The 13509-nt window shown below is 39.4% G+C and overlaps 1 protein-coding gene across 1 annotated transcript in view; it reads right to left on the bottom strand.

The window, feature by feature from the left end:
• WLS (Wnt ligand secretion mediator) overlaps nucleotides 1-13509 on the bottom strand; it is a 128974-nt gene that overhangs the window by 74321 nt on the left and 41144 nt on the right. The window contains exon 2 of the mRNA XM_049774399.1: nucleotides 3695-3967. Within this exon, the coding sequence (XP_049630356.1) occupies nucleotides 3695-3967 (273 nt within the window). The remainder of the gene's footprint in view (nucleotides 1-3694; nucleotides 3968-13509) is intronic.

Here is a 13509-nt window from a genome sequence, read left to right as displayed (position 1 = left end):
AAGGTGTTCATGGGAGTGCAGTAGGGTTTAAGCAAGGTCTCAAATACACATCACAAGTGGGAATCATGTGCCTAGTATTATGTTTAGAAGGATGTGTGTTTTCAAAGAAGAACCCTAATATTGGTTAGAGAGTATAGGATAAAAGAATCCCAGTTTAGTTTTTGGTTACAAACAGTCCTCTGAGTTCTGCTAGAAGTGACACTGAAGGGTGAAGCCAAGAGTAGTACCCTGCCCCCACAATTGGTAAGAGTGACCCCAAACTAAGAGAAAGCCCTATATTCACTCGGAGGAGGGAAAAAGAAGATAAATGAAGACATAGGTATGGCTGTTCTGGCCAAAGGTACAAAACCCTGATTATATCTCTGTAGAGTAGGAAAGATGTGATTACACACACACACACACACTCACACACACACACACACACACACACACACACGAAAGGATGTGATTACACACACACACACACAAAAGTACAAAACCCTGTATATATCTTTGTAGAGTAGGAAAGGATGTGATTACACACACACACACACACACACACACACACACACACACACACACACACCCTGAATATAGAAAGGTCAACCCTGACAGATTAGAATCAAAATGAAAAGGACTCAAGCACACAGCTGATCTGTTGGCCAGTGAAGACATTCTGAGCAGTAGAATGAGATTTTTGTTTGTTTGTTTATTTATTTATTTATTGGTTTTTGGGCCACACCTGGTGGCTCTCAGGGGTCACTCCTGGTTCTGTGCTCAGAAATCACTCCTGGCAGGCTTGAGGGACCATATGGAATGCCAGAGATCAAACCCAAGTCTGTCCAGGGTCATCCACATGCAAGGCAAACACCCAACCACTGTGCTATGACTCCAGCCCTTAGAAAGAGAAAATTTAAGAACACCAAATACTGTTCCTGTTCATAGGATGTCTCTTTTCTCTGTCATTTCCAGCGACACCACAGGTCGGTGAAAGTTGAGTGGTGAGTGAGGCACAGGTCATATATGGCCTAGGCTTGCCAACTGGCACACTGGTGACCCTGAGAACCAGAACCCCTCTACTCTCCCTACTCTTCACCATTCAAAGCACCTAAGAATCCAACCAGCACTTGACTGGAACATCAAGAAGGTACCATTAAACTGTACCTAGGATGACTCCCTATCTGGGCCCCCAAAGAAATGGGAGATCATGCCTATTTGGGGATTTCAGCTGCTCAATGTTGGGGCCATTTTTTTCCTTGACATGAACAGAGCCAGCAGCCAGCAATTATGTCATGTCTATGACAGAGTGTAATTCTTCCTGTAGAGCTGAAGTTTGCAGACAGAGCCCAGATAACATGCCCTTAGAACAGCACTGTGTTGTTCCTTAACTTCACCCACCAATATTAGCAGATCAGTTCATCTACTTCTTTCCTCCACCTTAGGCTCCAATGCACAGACCACACCCTAAATATGTGTTTTTCTTTTTCCCTTTGACTTTGGAACCTGCTGTAGTGAAAAAAAAAATGATTTCTTTCTTCTCAAACTAGGATTTCACAGACTGTCCCCAGATACCTCATGTGGCCCAGAAAACCCACATCATCTCACAAAATGTTTATTATGCCTGGTGTCCTTAAAGTCTAGAATCACCACTGGTGAGCTAAAGAAGAGAAACTGGTTTTGTGGGATGTGACAATTCATGCCCCGCTGATTCCCATTTGACAAGGATCTTTCTCTAAAGGTAATGGTTTTTCTCATTGTCCACAGGGAAAAGACATTTTTCCCACCACCAATGTCTTATATTTCCCTCCATTCCTAGCCCCTGCCTGTCTTTGAGACAGGCATTCTATATCTCTCATTATCATTGTCACAATAGTTGTTACTATAATTGTTTCTCTAGATGTACTCACCACTCTTTGTGGTAAGCTTTATTTTGTGGGCTGGTCCTTTTGACCCTAATCTCTATTGTCTCTGGGTATTATTAATATAATATTGTCTTTCATTTTTTTATAATATCTTTATTTAAGCACCATGATTATAAACATGTTTGTAGTTGGGTTCCAGCTATAAAAAGAACACCCTTCACCAGTACAACCTTACCACTACCAATGTCCCCCATCTCCCTCCTCTCCCACCCTCTGCCTGTATTCAAGACAGGCATTCTATTTATCTCACTCACTACCATTGTCATGATAGTTGTTATTGTAGTTATTTCTCTAATTAAACTCACCACTCTTTGTGGTAAGCTTCATATCATGGGCCAGTCCTTCCAGTCCTCATCTCTATTGTATTATTAATATATTAACATTATTAATATACTGTCTTTTTTTTTTTTTGGTTTTTGGGTAACACCCGGCAGCGCTCAGGGGTTACTCCTGGCTCCATGTTCAGAAATCGCTCCTGGCAGGCTTGGGGGACCAAATGGGATTCCGGGATTCAAACCAATGACCTTCTGCATGAAAGGCAAAAGCCTTACCTCCATGCTATCTCTCCGGCCCCAATATACTGTCTTTTATTTTTCTTAAATTCCACAGATGAATGAAATGATTCTGTGTCTATCTCTCTCCCTCTGACTTATTTCACTCAGCATAATAGTTTCCATGTCTATCCTGGTATAGGAAAATTTCATGAGTTCATTTTTCCTGACGGCTGCTTAGTATTCCATTGTATATATGTACCACAGTTCCTTTAGCCACTCATCTGTTGTCAGGCATCTGGCACACATTACAAACAAGAACAATTAGTACTGGCAGGGTTGTGGAGAGAAAGGAACTCTCATTCACTGCTGGTAAGAATGCCATCTTATGAATGAATGAGGGAAGTAGAAAGCCTGTCTGGAGTACAGGTGTAGGGGGGTAGGGAGGAGGGAGATCTGGGAAATTGGTGGTGGGAATGTTGTACTGGTGAAGGGGGTGTTCTTTACATGACTGTAATCATACAACTATAATCATGTTTGTAATCACGGTGTTTAAATAAAGATAATTATAAAAAAAAAGAAATAAAGGCAACTAAATCAGGCAAAAAAAAAAAAAAAAAAAAAAGAATGCCATCTAGTCCAGCCTTTACAGAAAACAATATAAAGACTTATCAAAAAAACTAAGGATTGAGCTCCCATATGATCCAGAATACCACTCCTAGGGGTATACCTAAGAACACAAAAAATACGATCATGCCTTATATTTGTATAAATACAAAAATGTATTTTGGTAAAATTTGTATAACTTTTGTAAAAATACAAAAATGCCTAATGCATACCTATATACACTGCAGCACTATTTACAATAGCCAGGAACTGAAGAAAAAAAAAAAAAACATTTTGAAGCCTGCACCTTTACAGAAATTCTCACATCATTCCACTGGGCAGAGGGTCTTGTGACTAGAGAAAAGTAATAATGGTTGGTGGGCCTAGTAGGACTTAGAAGCTAAACTGGGTTTGAACCCTGGCTTCTCTCTCTATAGACTTCTGACCTTAAGAAGCCTTCCTGGTGTCTAGGATCTCCATGTGTAAATGAAATAGCAAGATCTTCCTACAATGAATGTATAAAAAGAGAAAATGAGCCAGATACTAAATATCCAGCACACAGTCTATGTTTTTTCTATCGGTGCAACTATTATCATTTACTGTTGTTATAACTGGCTCTAAAAGAAACCCAAGAGCGAAATACCACTCCACCCTCCCCAAGGATAAAGGAAAGACAGAGCTGGGTTAGGTACTTACTGATTTGGTTGTTCAGCCTGAAGGCGATGTCCAACTGCAGGATAAATAGCATAAATTGAAACCAAGGGCTCATTTCCATTTTGGGGAGAGGAATATGGACCGAAAACACGATGTCATTGGCTTCAATTTCTCGAGTAATGGCTTCGTCGATGTTTCGAATCTTGTGGCACTGGTTGGGTCCCCAAGGCATTAACCATTTTGTCTTGTGATGGTTTTTGCGGACATCCACACATTTAACAGATAGGTAGTTCACAGCAGTGGTAGGCCCAGGAGCTGAAAAAAAAAAAAAAGCAGGAAAATCTTTCAGTTTTCGAAGAGCCATCCACCGAAAAGTGTTCCTTTTGGGCTGACATACCACATCTCTTTTCTAGGTCGGCCGTGCAAAGCAAACGGCCTACCCTCTGTGCTGTGGCTCTAGCCCCTCTTTTCACAATTTTTAGACTATTTTTATAAACAACCCATGGTCAAGTAGTAATTAGGGGTCTTCCTACATCCAGATGTGGTGCCTGTAATGACCTTACGAAATATCAAAATGTGTCCCCAGGAGTCTCTTCATTTGGGTTACTATGATTTACTGATATTTAATGTTATTTACTGAGTTTCTGTTTTGTTTTGTTTTGTTTTACTATGATTTCATGTTATTTGTAGCCAGTTTGGTTTAGTTACCTTTTCACTCAAATAATTGACTGGGGCTCCCAGAAAACTTGGGTGCTCCAGACCTTTGGAAAACCAACAGTATCTAAAGTCACGACCTACAAACAAGTGATTTTGGGTTTATCTTGTGCATCTTTTGTTTATCTTGGTTACATCTCTAGTAGTTTCAGAATCTTTATTTGAGGAACAAACTGACTAGTTTCTAAGATTTGACCCAGATGGATTGTTTCATTGATTCTTCATAACTTTCAAATACTGCTTTCAAGTGACAGAAAACAATACATTGTTTTTAGATACCCCCCCCCACTGGATCAATTTAAACATAATACTTCAAAAAACCTTTAAAGTGACCCTTTCCTTTCAAGGGAATCAAAAGGAATCACCAGTCTTGGAATATCAACTAAGAAAACTTCTGTTTTATGATTATAAAATGATGACATGATTCTGTCATCTTTAGAAAATAGGAAAAACATAGAAAGTCTAAAGTTCAAACAAACATATATCCAAAATCCCACCAGAGGGAAGTAAATACTATCAAAATTATATCTAAATTCTGTGGGGGGGGGTTGTATGTGTATTTACATAAAAATGTATACATATTGGGCTGGAGAGAGAGCACAACATTAGGGTGTTTGCCTTGCATACAGCCAATCCAGGACTGATGGTGGTTCAAATCCCGGCATCCCATATGGTCTTCAGTGCCTGCTACGAGCAACCCCTGAGCACTGCCGGATGTGGCCCAAAAATCCAAATAAATAAATAAAGTATATATAAAATTATATAGTCTTTAATACCTATTAAAATGATTGCAGATTTTGAAACTGGGGTCCCACTATGCATATTTTTATAGCTTTTTCTTCTAATTCTCTTTAAAAAACAAGGAAACATGGTTCCCATCTCTCTACCTGGTCTGGAGTCCAATCCTGGTTCTTTCACTTCCTTTTTTTTGTTTTGTTTTGGTTTTGGTTTTGGTTTTTGGGTCACACCCAGCAGCACTCAGGGGTTACTCGTGGCTCTATGCTCAGAAATTGCTCCTGGCAGGCTCAGGGGACTGTATGGGATGCCAAGATTTGAACAACTGACGTTCTTCATGAAAGGCAAACACCTTACCTCCATGCTATCTCTCCAGCCCTGGTTCTTTCACTTCTAATTGTGCCTTCTCTAATCTATACCAGCAAAGTTTTGGTGAATTATTAAACCTGCTTATTAGTTTTATTGCCTCTTAATGGCAATAATAATAGTATGTATTTCTCTGAGCCACTGTTACATTAAACAAGTTAGCATATAAAAAGAACTCAGAATGGTGTGTGGGTACATGAAAAGTAGAAAATTAATATTAGGCACATTAGAAATATAGAAATATTTCTATATAATTAAACTCTAAACTATGAGCTTCAAAATGATACACTAAATTTACAGGGATATACAAAATGAAATTTTCTTATACTACATTGCCTTGAAAATATGCTCTAGAAGTAAAAATAAAGTTTTGCCTGATTTTTTTTTTTTGTGTGTTTGTTTTTTGGGCTATATCCAGCAGCTCTTAAGGGTTTCTTCTGGCAGCTCTTAAGGGTTCCTCCTGGCTCTGAGCTCAGAAATCACCCCCTGGCAGGCTTGGGAGACCATATGGGATGCTGGGAATCAAAATGGGTCCGTCTAGTTCAGCCAAGTGCAAGGCAAATGCCCTACCACTGTGCTATCTCTTCAGTCTTGTGTCTGATACTTTTTGTGAGTAATTTTTATTTTCTATCTGTGATTGAAATTTGTGTATGGCACATTTTAATATAGAAAAATACTATATTTTGGGCCCGGAGAGATAGCACAGCGGCGTTTGCCTTGCAAGCAGCCGATCCAGGGCCAAAGGTGGTTGGTTCGAATCCCGGTGTCCCATATGGCACCCCCGTGCCTGCCAGGAGCTATTTCTGAGCAGACAGCCAGGAGTAACCCCTGAGCAATGCCAGGTGTGGCCCAAAAACCAAAAAAAAAAAAAAAGAAAGAAAAAGAAAAATACTATATTTTAATATAATATTTTATTTTTAGAATATGTCTGTTTCTTTTAAAAATATCATTTTGTAAAGAATCGCCATGAGATACACAGTTACAAAGCTGTTCATGATTGAGTTTCAGTCATACAATGTCCAACAACCTTCACTAGTGCGCATGTCCCGCCACCAATGTCCCTAGTTTCCCTCCTGTCTTCTGTCTCCCTCTCTCCCTCTCTTTCTCATTCTCTCTCGCTCTCCTTTTTAAATACTGTGATTTGCATTGTTACTGAAGGAGTATCATATAGATCACTTTATCTCTTTTCAGCACCCACTTCTTATCCAGAACGATTATTTCCAACTATCAATGTCATAATGGTCCCTTCTCTGCCCTCACTGCATCTCCCACTCTCTGTGACAAGCTTTATACCATGGACTGGTCCTCCTGGACCTGGATAGTCTCTGGATAGTATGACCATACTGTCATTTTGTTATATCCCACAATGAGTGTGACTATTCTATGTCTATCCCTCTCTCTCTGACTCATTTTGCTCAACATAATACTCTCCTTCTCCATCCAAGTATAAGCAAAGAGAAATGCTATATTTTAACATAAATTCTCTCTTTTCCTTTGTGTTTTTTTTCCTCCACACTTTGGGACTTGAGAAGAACTCCAAATCCAAAAGAGTTATCTTTATTGCACCTATGAATTTTTCACAATTTTAGTTTTAAATACTTAATTTTTTTTAATATCTTTATTTAAACACCTTGATTACAAACATGATTATGGTTGGGTTTCAGTCATGAAAAGAACACCTCCCTTCACCAGTGCAACATTCCCATCACCAATGTCCCAAATCTCCCTCCTCCCCACCTCACCCCTGCCTGTAATCTAGACAGGATTTCTACTTCCTTCGTTCATTCTCATTGTTAGGATCCTAACTACACTCATCATTCTTTGTGGTGAGCTTCATGAAATGAGCTGGAACTTCCAGCTCTCCTCTCTTTTGTCTCTGAAAATTATTGCAAGAATGTTTTTGATTTTTCTTAAAATCCATATATGAGTGAGACTATTCTGCGTCTTTCTCTCTCCCTCTGATTATTTCACTCAGCACAATAGATTCCATGTACATAAGAAATATTTAATTTCTTAATCCATCTAGCTGGCATCTGTTTTGATATCAGAAATGAGGTAGTTTTACTTTGGTGATTCTAAATAGCTCAAATATTTTTTTACTAAATGAAATTTCTTTGCTTATAGATTCAGGTAAGATATGTCTTTTATCTGATGTGTTCCAATAGATATTTTTTCAGAAAGTTATCTCTATTCTGTGTTTTTTTTTCTATTCTGTGTTTTATTTAGATTGATAATTCATCAATCTTCAACATAACATTGATTTAAATATGGTGAAGTGATGGTTCATATAGAATAATAGAGTAAATATTTCCAGATCATTCAAATTTATAATTTTTGCTATAATTTTCACTGAACTTGCATTAAATGGATAAATTAAAATAGAACATACTAGCGTCCCTTCCCAAATTTTCACTCCCACTACCACCAAAAATAGTGATTTGGTTTTCCTTCCACTGAAGTTCATTATCAGAGTTCTTTGAAAATTTTCCATTTACTTAACAGGAGCCCCTTATTCATGGGAGCACAATACATTTTTGAAATCTTTTCATAAAATATTTTCTATGAGTGTAAAACATTACATCTTAGGGGCAGAGTGGTAGTACAGTGGGTAAGATGCTTGACTTGAATGCAATCAATTGTTTGCCTAGGCCCACCAAAATATGGGGGTCATAGAAAGGAATAGATCCCATCTGGTTCCCCAAACCCATCAGGAATGATTTCTGAGTGCAGAGCCAGAAGTAATCCCTGAGCATCAGGGTGTAGTCCAAAAACCAAATCCCCTCCCTAAAATTACATCTTATGATTTCCATGTATGGTTTACATTTTTTAATTCTGTGCACAAAATGCATGGCAGACAGTGCTTTCAGACCTTTCATGAGCAGAAATGATCTTTTGCTGTAATAAAAATCACAAAGCTACTAGAAGAATAATATATTAATCACCATGGAGGCTAAAGTGTATTTTACTAATATTTTGCACCACTTCTAAGGCTTAAATGTATATTTTTATAGATATTCTAATGATAAATTCTGAGCAACAAAATGTAATGTTAACAGAAAAAAAGTCAATATACACTGCCACAAAAAATAGAGTGCTGCTATACTCTACCTAAAAGTCCCCTGAACACTGTAATTCTGAATTTCCATGAATCCATGGGAAAAAGCTGGGAAGTTTTTTTCTAAAATTCAAAACGGGATGACCAAGACTCTTGGCATAATATTAGAAATGGACATCGATGAATCTTTGGTTATCCTGATTCAGCTGACCTTTAAAACACTAAATAACACATTCAACTAAATCCCTTTTAATGTGGTTGGAGAAATAAACAAGGAAACAAAAGTCATAATCCTATTTTTGCTCAACACACTCCAACTGACTATTTGCTGCAGAAAATAGTTATGACTTTAAAACTTTTTTTCTGACATGAATGTAACCCTTTTTTTGTTGGGGTTTTTTTTTTTTTCATTTCTTTATTTTCTCTTTTCTTTTGCAAAACAAGTTTTGCCCTTCTTGGACCGAAATGAAAAATAACTAGCTGACTTCTTCAGCTAAGCTCCAAAACCACATTCCAAACTTAATAACAGAGAAGCTGAACACTTTATGGACACAAAGGCTGCATTTTTAATGGACACAGTGAACGCCTGCCTTTGTAGAGTCCCGAGTTATTTTCATGCTTTCATTAGTCTTGTGTTTCTGACCTAAAGAAACACATAATCCCACGACTACTAATATTTTCATAAAGATCATGGCAACAAACTTGGAGAAGCCACAGTACATCTTAGGCTATATACTAAGGACAATACTATGGGAAAACTAATGTTTTCTTTAAAGCTGAGTAAATGAGTCTGCTAGTATCCACAAACTTGGGCATAATTTAAAAACAGAATTCAACATTTTCCATTTGTCTAGTAGTACTCAAGTAACAAACACTTGTATTGTTTGTGAAAGCAAATAGACCCGTTCTGATTTTCTTCCAGAAAAGATAGTTAATGCCCAACCCACCCATCCCCCAAACCCATGATAATGTTTTTACAACCCATGCCAAGTTCCTACTGCAATGAACAATGGATTACCAGGTGTTTCTTTATGGGGAAAAAAAAATAAAAAAACCTTATCAAAGTAACTCAAAACAAAGCTTAGAGCTAGTGGGGAGGCACTTACATTGGTACTTACATAGTCAGAATCGACTATAACCTAAAGTACTTGGATCACAAAACAATTGTCTACACCCCAAAGAGGTTTGATTTCTGTCTTTAGTTTTTATGCAAAGAGAAGCATGAGAGATTTTATGTTCAGAAATAGAAGAAGCTAAAATGATCTGCTACCTTTGCAAAAGCTACAATCAAAAAAAAAAAAAAAAACATGTGATAAAGCCCTTACTTAGAGACTGGCATGGTCCTAGGGATTATTAGAGTTTGTGTATTTAAGAAGGAGCTGGATAGATTCAGGTCAACAAACTGAGTCATGTTTGCTCAGGTGAAAGCTAAAAATAGCTGCTTCTCAGAATTACTCAATTAGAATAGCACCCACTGTTTCAGCAAACAGAAATATCCCCATTGTCCATCTGAATCAGCTACCTGAAAACAGGTGACTCAAAGCTACTTCCATACAAGCACAAGTGATATAGACAGAAGTTTAACCAAAAATGCGCATGTTTGGAGGCTGGACCAATAGCACAGCAGGTAGGGATTTTGCCTTGCATGCAGCAACTTGGGTTTGGTCTCCACCATCTCACATGGTTCCCTAAATCAGCTAAGAGTGATTTCAGGGCCTGGAGAGATAGCACAGAGGTGTTTGCCTTGCAAGCAGCCGATCCAGGACCAAAGGTGGTTGGTTCGAATCCCGGTGTCCCATATGGTCCCCCATACCTGCCAGGAGCTATTTCTGAGCAGACAGCCAGGAGTAACCCCTGAGCACTGCCGGGTGTGACCCAAAAACCAAAAAAAAAAAAAAAAAAAAAAAAAGAGTGATTTCAGAGCCCAAAGCTTGGAGTAAAGCCTGGGTGCCTCAAGGTGTGACCCCAAAACAAAACAAAATAGCAAACAAACAAAAAATATAAAAATTGTGAATGTCCAAGCACTGGAGACTTCTTAACTTCAAAGACTGTATTTCCAATATGCATTGATGTGCTAAAACCATGAGCAAGGAGCTTGAGAGATACAAGGCACAGGGTGCTTGCTTTGCACACACGGACAATCTAATTTCAATACCGACACTGCTGATGGTCCTCTGGAGGGTTGCTTGGTGGCTTAGAAAAATCCCAGGTCTGGGGCCTGGAGAGATAGCACAGCGGTAAGGCATTTGCCTTGCAGCGGAAGGTCACTGGTTCGAATCCCTCTGGCATCCCATATGGTCCCCTGAGCCTGCCGGGGGTGATTTCTGGGTGTAGAGCCAGGAATAACCCCTGAGCATTGCCGGGTGTGACCCAAAAACCAAAAAAAAAAAATTCAGCCTAATAATCACTTGCAGTGAAACTCATTCTAGAGTAACTTTGTACATCAAGGTGCTCCAATAAAATAAAATGAAAAGAAAGAAAAGAAAAGAAAAGAAAAGAAAAGAAAAGAAAAGAAAAGAAAAGAAAAGAAAAGAAAAGAAAAGAAAAGAAAAGAAAAATCCCAGGTCAAGTGTGAGGTTTGGTTCAATCCCTGGTAATTTGCATTTGTGTTCTGAAAAGCCAGAGGCTGGGTTGGAGATATGATTGCTCCAATGAATGTAGGCCTGGAAACACATCATCTTCCACATCCCACACATGATCTCCCATCCCCCACTGCCAGAGTAATCCCCACAAGCTTGGACCCAGAAATTAGCCCAAAAACTAAAAAGAAACTGTCAGAAGCTTCTCTATGACAGGCATTACTAGACTTACACTACATTTCCTAAGCAGATCTCTAACTGTATGGACTCACTTAACACTCTAAGATGTTGCAGTGACTGATATTACAAGGAATGTCGAAGGAATGTGCACAAAATGAGGAAAATAGACAATAAATCCATAATTATGAGGGGAAAGCTAGTTGTAATTGCGGTGGCTACTATCTATATCCTGACATTACCTGAGAAATGTAGGAGAAATAAATTCATGGAATGAGGCAAGAATTCCAGTCATCATTTTAGGGTACCCTTGAATTAAAAGGGAAGTGAACAATGACTAAAACCTGTCTGTACTCCTTTCTGGTAGAATATTCATCGACTCTAGTCAGCTTCCTGTAAGGGCCTCTCAAAGAGCTGTCCAGTGGACAAATTACTATGCAGTCAACCGCTGCTGCTATCAAACTCAAAGTTGACTCAACATCAAATCATTAGTCCTTCTTCCTTCTGGAACATGTCATTAAAGAGTTGGACCAAGAGGCATGTCTTGGTCACCTCCCAAGAAAGTTAAAATAAAATGGAAACTGCATGCTGACATGCAAGCCGGTCTCTGTTTATGACAACACCACTAATTCTGTGCTGTCTTACAATTCAGGTAGGATTCTTGAGCAATTATCTAGGAGTATTCTTATAATGCAAGGATCTTGCTAACGATGGGGGACAAGTGAAAGTTCCAGTTGCTCAAAGTGCAGAGTAGGAGGCAGAGGTTGGTTTTCCTGCTGGAAAGTTGCTCTGAAAAGGCCTGCCAGGAGGCACACATTGGAGAGAGGACCGGGGGTGGGAGAGCAGTTGCAGGTGTTGGGGACAGAAGGGAAGGGGAAGGCACTGTTAGATCACAAGGTTGTGAAAAATCGCAGTATGTTCTGCCCCTGTTTGTGTGGAGATTTGAAAGAGAGAAAGAAGTCCTTTTACAGGGAAAAAGCCTCACGCTGAACTCGATCTCAGCTTTCTGCTTCCTCTGCCCAGTGGCACGCTTCCACCAGGGTGCCTCGGCACAGACTGCTTCAGAAAGCAGACTCACAGCAGGAACTTGAAAGAGACTCGCAAATCACCAAGGATACCTATTTGGACAAGATCTTTGCTTCCACCTATTTCTGGGCCTATAAGTATCGACAAGGCAAGAGGTGAGCTCAGCAGGGAGGAGAAGGGGGAGGAGGAGGAAGTGGAGGAGAAAAAGAGAGGAGGAGGAGGAGGAAGAGGAAGGAGTTTGGCAGTGACTTCTTCTACTCAGCAACTCAGCCTCAAAGAGCCTTTGAAGTCTCCAGCATCAAGTCAAAAAGCCTGTTCTAGAGGAGAGGAAGAATTGGGCTTTGCTAGGAAGCTGATACTAAAAGATCAATCTTCAGTGGGCAGAAGGAATGTAGAGAAGAGATCAGAGTTCACAGGGTAATTCATGTTTATCATCATCAATAACCAGAACCCCCTGATTTGAAGAAAAAAAGGAGTAATTACCAATATTATGGTCAGATGTTCCAGAAATATTTGGGAGAATTTGCATTAGCTCAGAAAAATAGAAATAAAACTATACATTAATTTAATAACATACTATAAAGGGTTGATGCTTGATGTGCATATGTCAATCCCAGTTCTTTTTTTTTGGGGGGGGGGTTATACCTGGCAGTATTCAGGGGTTACTCCTGGCTCTGCACTCAGACATCGCCCATGGCAGGCTCAGGGACCATATGGGATGCCTAGAATCGAACCATTGTCAGTCCTGAATCAGCAGCATGTAAGGCAAATGCCCTACCGCTGTGCTCTCTCTGGCTTTCTCAATCCCAGTTCTATCCCTGGCACTTACATAGACCCTGACACTATCAGAAATAATATCCTTTCTCCATCAAGAAGAGTGCTTGATGTGTGGCCCCTTAACCCGCCAAAATAATGATAAACTTTAGGAACAACTGAGAACGAACACTATAATCTGACTCAGGAGGAACAAGGTTGATCTAAATACTTAGCATGTTACTTTAGAATAAAAATAAATAAAAACCAATCATGTATCTGTGGTCTGGAGTAATAATTCAATAGACTGAGCACTTGTTTTGTATACAATGGTCAGCATTGAATCCCTGACACCATAAGGTCCCCTGAGTCACCAGGAGTGATCTGCTAGCACTTAGCCAGAAGTATTGGGGTTTTGGTAACCCAAAAGTTCCCTACTCCCTGCCTCGAAA

Source organism: Suncus etruscus, chromosome 6 (genome assembly GCF_024139225.1).
Source record: "Suncus etruscus isolate mSunEtr1 chromosome 6, mSunEtr1.pri.cur, whole genome shotgun sequence".
Lineage (NCBI taxonomy): Eukaryota > Metazoa > Chordata > Mammalia > Eulipotyphla > Soricidae > Suncus > Suncus etruscus.
The sequence above is the reverse complement of the archived record's forward strand: the minus strand, read 5'-3'. Positions and strand labels throughout refer to the sequence as shown.